This window comes from Panthera leo, chromosome D2, assembly GCF_018350215.1.
Source record: "Panthera leo isolate Ple1 chromosome D2, P.leo_Ple1_pat1.1, whole genome shotgun sequence".
In the NCBI taxonomy this organism is placed as follows: domain Eukaryota; kingdom Metazoa; phylum Chordata; class Mammalia; order Carnivora; family Felidae; genus Panthera; species Panthera leo.
The window spans coordinates 7,237,927-7,252,518 of record NC_056689.1 but is presented as its reverse complement, the minus strand read 5'-3'; the positions used below and the strand labels follow the sequence as shown (position 1 = coordinate 7,252,518).

The 14,592-nt window shown below is 40.3% G+C and overlaps 1 protein-coding gene across 1 annotated transcript in view; it reads left to right on the top strand.

Annotated features, from left to right (window-relative positions):
• Window positions 1-723: 723 nt before the first annotated feature.
• ATAD1 (ATPase family AAA domain containing 1) overlaps window positions 724-14,592 on the top strand; it is a 73,523-nt gene continuing 59,654 nt past the window's right edge. Inside the window, exon 1 of the mRNA XM_042909408.1 lies at window positions 724-802. Within this exon, the coding sequence (XP_042765342.1) occupies window positions 780-802 (23 nt within the window). The 5' untranslated portion in view covers window positions 724-779. The remainder of the gene's footprint in view (window positions 803-14,592) is intronic.

The window sequence follows — 14,592 nt, the reverse complement described above, 5'->3', positions numbered from 1 at the left end:
TATACTCAGACCATAAATTCCTTGCAAGGCTATTACTTGGCAAGTTACTCAATCTCTCTGTTTGCCAGTGTCATCCACCGTACAGTGGGGACAATAATAGTACTGATTCATACGGCTGTTATAAGGATTAAGGGAAGAAAAATGTATCTCTCCGAACAAGCCTGACACGTGGTAAACACTAAATGAGCATTCACTGTTAGCTGTTGTTATTACCGAGTGAGGAGATACAGCCTGTTCCTCTGTATTTTCCTTCTGCCATCTCAGACACCTTGCACGCTGTCCGCCATCTGGAAGCTTCCAGTAAATGCCGAATGAATGTCGAACAATTATCAACAAGTGCAAGATGGGAGATGATATGGGAATAAGGATTCCCCCAATCGTTCAGGATGTCCCAATAAATAGTACGTTTAAAAGGATTTTAGGTCTTTTATTCATAGATCTTCTGTCATTCCAATGTTTCAGTTAACAGTTTAAAAAAGCAGCACTGGCCACTGAGTCACTCTAGAGTCTGGACTTGGTAATCAAATGGTCCAATCACACTGACCTGTCACATGCTTCTCTTAAGTCACATGTCCAACATTGTGACATAGCAAGAATGCTCACAAACTCCTTTTTCCACCCATTCAAAGTTCTCTGTGGCAGCAAGACTCAGGAGATGCCACCTCCCCCACGGACTAGATGGCTTCCTGGATAACGTCTCCTACAAACTAGAAGGATGCTAATCCCAGCCCAACTGGGCAAGCAACAAACCCCCCAGGGGCTTCCCGAGAACCTGCCCGATGCGATGCACAGCCCTCAGAAGGTACAGTAACATTCAGAGTCAAAACCTCATCCACACTCTCTAGTTTAAATCCTGACAACTCCTAACTACGTCGCGGTCGTCACTTCAGTGATGCTACTCCCACTCTGCACTGAACTTTCTTGAAGGCTAGAAAACGAACAAAAAAACCCCATCTTGTGTAAACCTCTGTACTTCTCACAATGCCCTGCACAGTTTTTTCCATACCAGACAGACACTCGGTTAAGTATGTATAAAGTCAACAACTGAAAGGCTACGCACTTTTACAAATATACACATAACCATACGAATATAACTTATCGGCTGGGTATAATATAACCCTTAGGTAATAATATTCATACATCACATTACGTTATCATGTCATGTTATGCAAACCTTTTCTGTCAATACTTTGGTGTGGGATATTATCTGGAAAGACCTTAATCACCATTTCTACCTTTTGTTTCCCAAAGGGAACATCAACAGAGGAAGTGTCAGTCTTAGTGAATATCCTGTGCCCTGAGGGTAGGGAGGTGGGGGGTAGGCCCACGAGACCGTTTTAATTACAAACCAAACACAGTAATATACCTTTTCTCAGCTGCGGCACAAATAACCAGAATTCCCGGAACGTGGACACCTACTTCTATCCAAGAGGCTAACTTTTCTCTTTCAAACAAGCTCTGGTGGGATTATTTTTCTCTAATGCTGCTCTTTTGATGTTGTCTAAGATGGAAGTGGCCAAGTCACAACTGGGGTTCAGTTTCGCAAATCCTACGTATTAACTCTGGAATAATGTAACGCTTTGAGAAAACTCTAGTGTGGGAGGGGGAAACAAGTGTTCTTATCCTGGAATAAGTCATGGGCTTTTATTTTCAAGGGAGCCCCAGGCGAGTCAAGCCAGGCCTTCTGGCCAGCGGGGCCAGAGTCAAAGCTGGGCGCTGGCCCTGACCCGCAGGACGGTATGGACAGGTGGAGTAGGAGCGGGGGCGGGGCAAGCCCCCCAGGAAGAGACGCAAGCTGGATGAGGGAAAGGCTTTACCCTCAACGATCCTCAACGATCAGCAGCTCTTCAAAGCCAGCTCTACCGATTAGCACAAGTTCACGGAGGTAGAAGACTGCGGCAAAGGGAAAAGGAAAAGGGAACACCTGAGATGGCTTCTGTTAAGTGAGCAGAGAAGGGTCCCGTGGTTCCTTTCTGCTCCCCACTCAAGTACGGTTTATCCGGCACCTACTCTCGTGTCCTGTGTTTTACCGTGCTGTGTGGGGGAGAAGCGGGGACTGTGGCCTTCTAACCACATGCTCTTTGAAATAAGCTTCTACAAGGCATGAAATAAATAATAAAAAGAATTGGTCCATGCAGGACGTAGGTCACTTAGCCTTGAGATTATTTACAGTGAAATCTGAAGCAAACTTAGTCAAGGGGACTAGGACCCAAACAATCAAGCAGTAAATTAATTCAAAATGCTGACATACCAGAAAATATATTTGAGGTATTATAACTAAACAATAAAAAGCACTAAAGCTACCAGTCTAGTTTTGGGGAATCGTTTCCTCTTTCTGGAAATTCAGCTAAATATAAATTGTTAGCAAACCTTGGGGAAAACATGTTCGGTGGAACTATGCAGAACTACACGGAAAGGCTACGAGTTGGGGAGAGTGACACAATCAAGGTGGAGCGCCATGAATTTTTTTCATGAGTATTTTGGCAAATGTCTTCAATTAGCTTGGATGGCCACAACAAACTACCTTAGGCTGGATGGCTTACACAACAGAAATTTATTTTCTTATAGCTCTGAAGGCTGTGAAATCCAGTATCAAGGTGGTGGCCAACTGAATTCCTGGAGAGGGTGCCCGTCCTGGCCCGGAGATGGCCACCTTCTCTCTGTGACCTCACAGGGCACGGAGGGTGGGAGGGAGAGAGAGCATGACAACAAGTACACGCTGGTGGCCCTTTCTATAAGGACACTAATCCCATCAGAAGGGCTCAATCTCCATGGCCTCATCTAACCCCAATTACCTCCGAAAGGCCCTCTCTCCAACTACCATCATATTGGGGGTTAGGGCTTCAACATATGAATTCTAGAGAGACATGAACATTCAGTCCATGACAGCAAATAAAATATATCATTCCAGCTCTAGGTACAATGGAGTAAGTGCATTCTACCCTTTCTCACTGAATGCTGCTATAAAACCTGATGGAACACATAGAACAGCCATTTGAGGAGTCCATAAATAGAAGCAGGTGAACTGGGAAAGAAGACCAGAATTCGAAGCACCACTGAATCAGCAGTGAATGTTTTCTGTTTTGTTTTTCCCCTGCTAGAACCCCCTGGCCTAGATGTAAAGCAGCCTAAAACTCAGGATGGACACCAGGGCCCTGAAGAAGCCCTTCAGTTCTGTTCTGGCTCAAGGACCAGGAAAGCATTTCCTAAGGCTCAGAGAGTCTCAGGGAAGCCTGCCATCTTTTGTTCTTTCCTCTGTTCTCTAGTGCCCCGGCCCCGGGAAATCCTGCCACCCCAGCAGTAGCAATGCCTCCAATGGCAGTGGGGGCCCACAGGCACCACCATCTCTGAGGGAGGGAAACCTTCTTCTACAGAGAAGCTGTGGTCCCAGGAGGAGGTACAAATCATAGTCGGTGCTTCCTCTCTGTCCCTCCATTGCTTGGCCCCAGACACGGGCCTATCCCAGGAAGTAGGCTGTGCAACAGCAAAGCTAAAGCACTAGCTTTCTGGATATAGGACTCAAAGAGGAAGTCCAGGGAGCCGGCAAGTACCAGAGATTATGGAGAAGGAGAAACTCAGGAAAGTTAACAGGTAAAGCTGATTAGAGACTCTTAGGCTCCCCCTCAGGCTACACAAGGACAGAACAGACCTAGACAGCACAGCGAAGACTCTGGGACTGAACTGAAGGACAGACCACCACACGTGTCCCAGATTGTGGCACACACGGAAGACAGATCCAAATAGCACTGCAAATGCTTTGAAAACAGAATTGACATGGAAACTACAAAATAGTGGTTAGAATTTGTAGCCTGAACCCAACCACCTCTCTTGCCTGCTAGAACAAAAATATTAATATCCTGCACAGGATTTAAACAAAACCTAGAGACTTATGATATTCTAACGTTTTTTTCAATTTTTTTTAATGTTTATTTATTTTTGAGAGAGAGAGAGAGAGAGAGAGAGAGAGACAGACAGAGTGTGAGCAGGGTAGGGACAGGGGGAGAAGGAGACACAGAATCCAAAGTAGGCTCCAGGGTCCCAGCTGTCAGCACAGAGCCCAACACAGGGATCGAAGCCATGAACTGTGAGATCATGACCTGAGCCAAAGTCAGATGCTTAACCAACTGAGCCATCCAGGCACCCCCAAGAGTCTTATAATATTCTTGGGGCGCCTGGGTGGTTCAGTCAGTTAAGTGTCCGGCTTCAGCTCAGGTCATGATCTTGCAGTTCATGGGTTTAAGCCCCATGTCAGGCCCTGTGCTGACAGCTCAGCGCCTGGATCCTGCTTCAGATTCTGTGTCTCCCTCTCTGTGTCCATTCCCTGCTCATGCTCTGTCTCTCTCTCAAAAAAAAAAAAAAAAAAAAAAAAAAAAAAAAAAATTAAAAGAAAAATTTTTAAATAAAAAAAAATCTTCTAAATGTCTGCAATACAATTCAAAATTATTCAGCATACACAGAACCAGGAAAATCTCAACTCACATGTGAAAAGACAGTAACAGGGGACAATGCGGACATGATGTAGATGTTGGGATTAGATAACCAAGGCTGTAAAGCAGTTATTATAAAAGTGTACCAAGGAGTAAGGGGAGGGGCACTAGGTGGTTCAGTTGGTTGATTCTCTGACTCTTTATTTCAGCTCAGGTCATGATCTCACAGTTTGTGAGATTGAGCCCCATATTGGGCTCTGCACAGATAGCACACAACCTACTTGGGATTCTCTTACCCTCTCTCTCTGCTCCCCCCCCCCCCCAAAAAAATAAATAAATAAACATTTTTTTTTTTTTTTTTAAGTTTTTTTTTCAACGTTTTTTATTTATTTTTGGGACAGAGAGAGACAGACAGAGCATGAACGGGGGAGGGGCAGATAGAGGGAGACACAGAATCGGAAACAGGCTCCAGGCTCTGAGCCATCAGCCCAGAGCCCGACGCGGGGCTCGAACTCACGGACCGTGAGATCGTGACCTGGCTGAAGTCGGACGCTTAACCGACTGCGCCACCCAGGCGCCCCAATAAACATTTTTAAAAAAGGAGAGGAAATACCCTTGAATACAAACACTGAAGATATAAACAACAGAACTGAATTTTATAACTGAAAAATACAATAACCAAAATAAACTCCGTAGATGGACTCAATCACAGAACAGAGATGACACAGGAAAGCATCAGAGAATTTGAAGATAACTCAACAGAAATTATTCAATTTGAACGATGAAGAGAAAAATAATGGGAAAAAAATGAACAGTGCATCAGGGACCAATGTAACAAAACTGAAAGATCTAATATTTACGTTACTGGAGATATAGAAGAGGAATAGAAAGAATACAATGCAGTTAAGACATATTGGAAAAGATAATTAAAAATTTTCTGAATTTTGTAAAAAACAGAAACATACAGAGTCAAGAAGCTCAGTGAACTCTGAACATGATAAACCCAAAGAAATGCATGCCCAAACATAGTATAATCAAACTGCTGATAATTGAAGACAAACAAAAAGAATCATGGAAGCAGGCAGAAAAAAAAAAAGAGGCATTATTTGCAAGGCAACAACTCAATGATTGTACGTTTCTCATCAGAAACTATGGAGGGTAGCATAAAACGGAACAGCTTAAAGTGCTGGAAAAATAAAAACCAACCCTTCAACCCAGAGTTCAAAATCCAGGAAAAATATTCTTCATAAATGAAGTTGAAACAAACACATTCTCAGGGAAGGAAAACAAAGAGAATTCATTGCCACCAGACCTGTTCTAAAGAACTGCTAACGGAAGTTCTTAGAAGGGAAATTATACCATGAGGAAACCAGGAACATTGGGAATGGATGAGGAACAACAGAAATCGTAAATATCTAGGTAAACATAATAGGCTATTCTTCTCTTGAGTTCCTTAAAATACAGTTCATGTTTGAAAGCAAAAGTGTCTTATTGAACTTTCAACCTACGTAAATGCAATACATAAGACAATTGTAAAATAGAGCGTAAAGAGATCTAAGTGAAATAATGGTAAGACTTCCACATTCCACTTGAAATGAATGGTAACATATATTGATTCCACATAGATTGCGGAAAATCAAACATTTATATTTTAATCCCAAGAGCAACCATTAGGGCTTTTTTTTTTTTTTTACAAAGATATATAGTGAAAAACACAATAGATAAAAGAGAATACTAACAAAAATTCTATGTCCCAAAATAAGGCAGGAAAGAGAAAACAGAGAAATGAGGGGGAAAATTCAAAAAAGGAAACCAACAAAAAACAAATATATCAAAGAGCCAAATATATCAAGAATTGCATTAACTGGAAATGGTCTTAAATATGACAATTAAAACACACAAAGTGGCAGAATGGATACAAAGAACATCTGAATTCAAATAAAATAAAAGGTTAAAATAAAAGGTTAAAAATAAAAGGATGGAAGAATATATGCTATATGAGCACGAATCAAAACAAAGTGGAGCAGCTATATTAACATCAAAGTAGACTAAAGAGCAAAAATAAACCAAAATTATCAAAAGTTGGAGCATTACCAAATGCATGAATCAAAAACTAAAAGAACCGAAAGGAGAAACAGACACAACTACAATTACATTTGGAGATTTCAACGCTCCTCTCTCAGCAATGGACAGAACTAGTAAACAAAGTTGGCAAGGATATAGAAGAACCGAACAACACCACCAACCCAACTAGATTCAACAGATATTTACAGATTACTCCACCCAACAATAGCAGATCATTTCAAATGTATGTGGAATGTTCGCCAAGACTGACAATATCCTGGATCATAACACCAGCCCAAAAAATATGTGAAAGAATTGTAATCACACCAATTATGCTTTCCAATCATAATGGATTTAAATTAGGATTAAATAACAGGAAAAATGAAAAGAAAATCTAACATGTATAAACGACACCCTTGTAAATAACTTATGGTCAAAGAGAAGTCAAAAGAGAAAGGTAAAAATATTTTGAACTGAATAAAAATGAAAACACAACATGTCAAAATTTGTAGGCTTCAGCTAAAGCAGTGCAAGAGGGAAATTTACAGCATTAAATGCTTAGATTTAAAAAAGAAGGAAGGTGTCAAATTACTGATCTTAAAAACACAAACAAACAAACAAAAACAAAAGCCAAAAAAGAGCAAAATAAACCTAAGACAAGCAGAAGGAAGGAAATAAAAAAGCTAGGGGCAGAAATAAATGAAACTGAAAAAAAATTAATAGAGAAAAGTAATGAAAAACTGATCCCTTAAGATAAGTGAAATTTATAAATCTGAACAAAGAACAAATACAAATGACCAATATCAGGAGTCAAAAAGAGGATATCACTACAGAACCTGATATAACAAGGGAATGCAAAAAGCAACTCTAAACACATAAATATGACCTAGGTAGAATTAACAAGTTCTTGAGAGCAAACTACTAAAATTCATCAGAGAGAAAATAGACAACCTAAAGAATCCTGTAACTATACATTTTTTAAAAACCTTCCAAAATAATTTTCCAGACCTAGACAGTTACACTGTAGAATTCTACTAAACATATAAAGATGAACTACCACTTTAACACAAACTATTCCAAAAACAGAAGAGGAGGGAACGCTTCCCAAGTCATGTTTATAAAATTGACATTACCCAGATATGAAAGCCAAACAAAGTTGATAAAAAAAAACCAAACAACAAACAAAACAAAAACAAACAAAAACTATAGGTTAATATCTCTTATAAACATTGATATAAAAAATCAGGGAAAACCTTAACAAATTGAACACCTAAGTATTTTTTTAATTATACACTACCACAACCAAGCAGAGCTTATCCTGAAAAGTCAAGGCTGCTTCAGTATTTTAAAAAAATCAATGTAATCTACTTTATTAGTAGACTAAAGAAGAAAAGCTACATAATCATGTCAGCTGATAAAGAAATAGCACTTGAAAAAATTCAATATCCATTCAAGATAAAATAAAAAAGTCAGCTAACTAAGAAAGAAGGGGGCTCCCTCAACCTCATTAAAGTTCATGTACAAAAAGCTAACAACTAATATCATACTTAGCGATGAAAAACTGACCGCTTTCCCCTTCAGATCAGGAACAAGACAAAGATGTCCCCTCTCACCATCGCTATTTAATGCTCTACTAGAACTCCTAGCCAGTATAATAAGGCCAGAATAAGAGATAAAAGGCATAAACATTGAAAAGGGAGAAACGAAAATGTCCCTATTTGCAGATGACATAATTGAAACCAAAAGAAGTGACCAAAGAAACCTCCCCCTTGAACTGAGTAAAGTTAAGGTCACAGGACATAAGGTAAAACACAAAAATAATCTTATCTGCATACCAGCGGATGAACAACCAAAATTGATTTTTTTTTAAATCATTAGTATGGCTCCTAAATTATTTAAATACTTAAGAATAAATTTAACAAAACATAAACAGGATCTGTAGGCTAAAAACTACAAAACACTAATAAAAGAAATTTTTAAAAAAGACCTAAATAAACAGGAAGACATATCATGTTCAGGGACGAAAAAACTCAGCTCCCTAAGCCCATGTACAGATTTAACTCAATTCTATTAAATATCCCAGGAGGATTTTAGTAGATACAGGAAAGCTGATTCTAAAATTAACAAGGAAATTCAAAGGAAATAGAAAAGGCAAAATAAGTTTGAAAAAGAATAATGTTGAAGAAATCACACTACCTGATTTTTTAAGTTATGCCATAAAGCTAGATTACCCAAGACAGGGTGGTGACAGTGGAGGGGGAGCCACATAGATCAGGGGGACAGAACAGACAACCCAGAAAGAGATCCTCACAAATACGGCCAAGTGATTTTTGACAAAGGTCCAAAGGACAGTCTTTCCAACAAAAGGTGTTAGACATTCATACACTTAAAAATGAACCTCGACCCCAAATTCACACTTTATACAAGAATGAACTCAAAATGTATCATAGATTTAAATGTAAAATATAAAGCTTGCCGAAGAAATCTTTAGAGAAAGTCTTTATGACCTAGGTATGGCAAAGAGTTCTTACACATGATACCAAACACATGATCCATAAATGAAAAAAACTGATAACTTGGACTCGATCCAAATTTAAAACCTTACAAAAGACACTAGCAAGAGCATAAAAAGACTAGAAGAAAACATTTGCAAATCACATACTGACAAAGGCCTTGGATCCAGAACACGTAAAGAATCCTCCAAGCTCAACAGTAAGAACACAACCAACCCAATTGTAAAATAAACCAAAGACCTGAACAGGTGTTTTGCCAAAGTAGATTAATGCATGGCAAATAAGCTCACGAAAAGATGTGAATATCATTAGCCATTAGAGGAAATGCCTATTAAAACCACAATTCGATACCTATTAGAATACTTAAAAAAATACCGATACTGTCAAGTTCTGGTGCGAATGCAGAAGAAACGGAATGCTCGCACATTCTCAAGGAAATGTAAAAGGGTACAGCCATCGTGGAAAGAGTTGGGCAGCTCCTCATAAAGCTAAAAATACTTTTATCATGTGACGTAGCAATTCCACTCCTCAGTATCTATTCTAAGGGAACAAAAACTTCTGCTCACACAAACACCTACACACAAATGTTTATAAAAGCTCCGGTCATAATTACCAAAAACTAGAAACAACCTAAGTGTCCTTCAATGACTGAATGAACAAACTGTACGACCACGGAATACTACTCAGCGATAAAAACGAATTACCGACGTATGCAACATCTTGGGTGCATCTCAAAGGAATGCCGAATAAAAGAAGCCAGTCTCAAAAGGTTACACACTGCGTGACTTAATTGACGTCTCATTCTCACAAAGACAAAACTCCAGGGATGGAGAACAGATCTGTGGGTGCCAGGGGTTGAGGAAGTAATTAAAAACAGTCACACAAAGTAGTTTTGTAAGATAATGGAATTGTTACGTGTCTTGATTGCGGTGGTGGTTATATGAATCTATTGTATCAAAATTCTAACACCTATACACCCATGCACTTACGCACAATTTTACCATATGCTAATTTAAAATAACACTCAAATATGATACAATGCTGTTACAATATTTGAAAACAATTTTTATCAGAATAAGACCAAGATTCAGAGGCAGCCATTAACTTCTTCTTAGTTCTTCTTATGTTGTGGAAATATAAAATAGAACATTATTCGAACCCTAGTCTTGGGGTGCCTGGGTGGCTCCGTTGGTTGAGCGGCTGACTGTTGATTTTGGCTCAGGTCATGATCCCAGGTTCGTGGGATCAAGCCCCATGTCGGGCTCTGTGCTAGGCATGGAGCCTGCCTAAGATTCTTTCTCCCTCTTCCCCTCTCCCCTGTTTGCTTGTGCTCTCTCTCCAAAATGTGTGTGTGTATGTATGTATGTATATATATATATGCAAGCCAGCCTAGTCTTGCTTAGAATGGAGTTAGATATTGCTTCCAATCAACATTTTGGACTCTCATAAATGTTCATAGTAATTCAAAAGATATTCTCTAATAATGTTTGCATAAAGCTTGGAGGTTGTGAATCTAGCAGCACTAATTCACTATACTTTGTTTTTTGCTTTTAAGAAGTTCTAACAATCTAAGTAACAGATTTTTTTTTTTTTTTAATTTCAACAAATTTGGGGAAGGGCATCAGTATGAACACAGGCTCTGGAACCAGACAGACTGGTTCAAATCCTAATTCTGCCATCTACTAGCTATTTGACCTTGGAAAGCTAGTGTTACTCTGTTACTTTACTTCTCGGTGCCTTGGTTTCCTTGTCTGTAGATAATAATAGTACTTACTACATAGGGTAAATATGAGTGAGAATTGAGTGAGTTAATATATGCAAAGCACTTAGAATAGTGCCTGGCACATATTAAATACTATATCGAGTGTCAGTTAAAGAAAATGCCCGTTTGTCAGTTACGTTACCGTATACGTATGCCACAGAACGGCAGAATTGATGAAATATTCAAATATACTAGCATGACTCAAGTGAAATTTTACCAATTTATTAATTAATATAATAAAGATTTCATTGTAAGTTTCTGCGCTTGAGTCTCTCCCTCAAAACCGTGACAAACTTTGGCTCGGCTCTTGGGAGGATGATGAACGGGCTTCGTTAACAGCAAGTTCAGTAGGTATCTGACTGGTGGCTGCCAGGACAAGGGAGCTAGTCTGACTCTGAGTTGTGCTGATACGTCTGTAGTGTCCTTACCAGTCATACCACTCTGAAGGCATATTTGTTCCATTCTCGGCGGCGCATTCGATCGGGTGACAGACATAGCCTACGCAGCCCCGCCGGCAAGAATGGGAACAGCAGATCGAAGTTCTAGGGGGGAAGGAATTCGGCTCTGTAAAAGGGCGAACACAGAAGAGCTCTTCAAACATGACCTGGGCTTCCCAACAGTTGGGAATCACATCACTGGGAATGTTCCAGTAAGTTTTATGACCAGTTGGTGGCACAATTTTGATAACAACCACCAGTCATTTACTAAATGCCTATTGTGTCTGTCCTAGGTCCTTTACATACAGTATCTTCAATCCTCCCCAAACTTATAATGTAGTCACTATTCACAAGTTATAGGCGAGAAACTAAGGCTCAGAGAGATTAAATTTCCTAAAACACATAGCTACGATGTGGCAAGGCTATGATCTGACCCAGGTCCCCTCAATTCCATAGCAGACATCCTTTCTACAATTCTACACTGCCTTGAGTTGAAGAGTCAATGACATTTAATATTCCTTTCAATCCTGAGAGAATGTGATTCCGGGAAATTCTATCCTTCTAAATCTGTATCTAGATCTTCCCTAACCGTTTCTATGACACTGGAACAGCAGGTGTCTTTATCAAGGGGAAAAATGCACGTCCTATCTTTCTTAATGTTGGTTTCTCACTTGAGTAAAGAGTTGGGTTACAAGCTTAACCCACCACTCAGCATGTCAATAGTCAATGAAATTAACAATCAACTATACTATGTAGAACAGGTGTGGCATTTCTTACTCCTGAATTTACTTCCTAGAGAATGAGATTTTAAAATCTTCTTAAAAAAAAAAAAAAGAGGAAATATTTTTTCTGTCAGTAAAAGTTCCAAATGAACAAGTAAGTGGCGATAAATCTGTGTCCTCGCCCCTCCACTCTTCCTCTTTAGCTCTCTATTAAAACATGATAAATCTGTCACAGTTATCTCTCACCAACTGGAGGTAGTAACAGATACATTCCTGAAAAGTGTCCTGTTAGCTAAAACCTTCATTGGCAAGTTCCGGGTTTCACGGAAAATAGGGTATTTACAAGAGAATCCAACAATAATATTGATAATAAATTAAAAAAAAAAAGACTCTTTTCCCTCTGTTGTTCATGAGCTCATATCCTGAAAGCCATGATCTGCTGTGGGAGATGGGGTTTATTTTATATTAACCACACTTCCCTTTTTAAAAAGTTCTTGGGGCGCCTGGGTGGCTCAGTCAGTGAAGCGTCCGACTTCGGCTCAGGTCATATCTCAAGGTTCATGACTTTGAACCTGGTGTCCGGCTCTGTGCTGACAGCTCAGAGCCGGAGCCTGCTTCCGATTCTGTGTCTCCCTCTGTCTCTGCCCCTCCTCGGCTTGCACTCTGTTTTTCTCTCTCAAATATAAAGATTAAAAGAAAAAAAAATTTTTTAATTTCTTGTTGTAGCCCTTAATGTATTGATATTTAATGCTTTCTTGCATTTGCTTTCTGTGTAGTATCATTTTTGCCAGCCTCGACAACATTCTTAGTAGCCAGCTGGTCTCTCCACAAAAGGAGGGCATGGTGTTTCTAGACCCGGCTTCCTACTGTTGTTCTGTACTGTCATCTAGGGACAGGGTGGAGAATAGGAGACCTCCTCCATCTTCACCCTGTGACCTTCAGATGGGGTAGGAGTGGGGATGAGGGGAGGGATCACTGCAGCTAAGTTCTTTGGCGTAAAGCAACGAGACCCCTCCGGACATACCAAGATTTCAGACCTTCACAAACGTGAAACCACACTGTGGAAAATTTAGGACTGGCAAAATGGTGGGTGGCTCACCAAGTATTATTACACGAATCTTGGAAATCTTCGGTACTTAATATTTTAACTATACCCCCAGAGCTAGAATTCAAATTTAGCATTCAGTTATGGGGTCCAAAGGGGGAAACATTCAAACAGAAGTCCCTCCACACTCAGGTCAGAAAGAATCATGGAGTCGTGGAATTAGGAGGCTGGTCCCACTTCCAGAGGAGGGAACCCAGAAAGCCTACCTAACACGGGACAGGCCACACAACCGGCCCTTTCATTTAGTATTCTCAGAGTTTCTCACACACCGTACCCAACAATCCGTGTCTTGCGTGTTTGAAACTATCCTGACGAGGCTGTATTTGTACCTGACACCTCAGTACTGATTGGGCACAGAGACGGAATTTGGGAATGATCATGAAAACGGAGCCTCATCGACCCCACATTCCTAAAGAAAGAGGAAGAATGTCTCCTGGAGAGGTTTTTAGTTGCCTTCTGCTTTTGCCTACATGTGTAAGTTCGAGTGCTGGAAATGTTTATGATTCACTCGGCTGAAGAAATATCATTATTTACTCTTCTCCCTCTCCCCACAAAAAACAGTCATTGTATTTCATGACTTTAGACACCATTCACTTAACTGTTCCTCGTTTACATCCAAGAGTTCCAAGGGAGGAGTGGGGGGAGACTCCTTAAATACTAGCCTATGAGGACAACATGATAACAGACAATATAAAGCCAGTTTATCTAGCACAAGTAGAACTGAATGATGGATGGATCAGAATATGGAAGGTGGAATACTGTCCAGCCTGAGAATCAAGATCATCTAGACAGAATTCTAATGTTGCTTTCAGCTGGTTAAGAATCATTAGCATCTTGGGGCGGCTGCGTGGCTCAGTCGGTTAAGCGACTAAATCCAGTTCTGAGCAAGATCTCACAGTTCGTGAGTTTCAGCCCCGCATAGGGCTCCCTGTCCGCACACAGCCTGCTTCGGATCCTCTGTCGCCCTCTCTGTGCCCCTCCTCCGAGCTCTCTCTCTCTCTTCTCTCAAAAATAAACATTTTCAAAAAAATTTAAAAAAGAATCATTAGCATCTTGGGGCACCCGGATGGCTCAGTCTGTTGAGCATCCAATTCTTAATTTTGGTTCAGGCCATGATTCCAGGGTTGTGGGATTGAGCCACGAATTGGGCTCTGCACTGGGCATGGAGCCTGCTTAAGCTTCTCTCTCTCTCTCTCTCTCTCTCTCTCTCTCTCTCTCTCTCAAATAAAAATCAAACAACTAAACAAATAAACACAAAGAATCATTAGCATCTCAACACCATAGGGGGAAAAAACCACAGCTGGGGAGTCAACCTCTTTGTCTCCTTTCCTTAATGACCCCTTTTGTGATCCCCTGTTTACCTGAGAACACAGAAGACATAAAGAAATGGGTGTGGGCCATGCCTCTGGCACTGGGCCTCATTCAGCAATGACAGCTCCATTATGAGTCTGGAGTTCAAACTTAGTAAGCAGCAGACTGGAAAGGAGAAAGCTGTGTGAAACTCTATCAGGTATAATGTTTTGAAGCTGAATGGGACTTGATTTGTTTCCTGTACTTCTGTA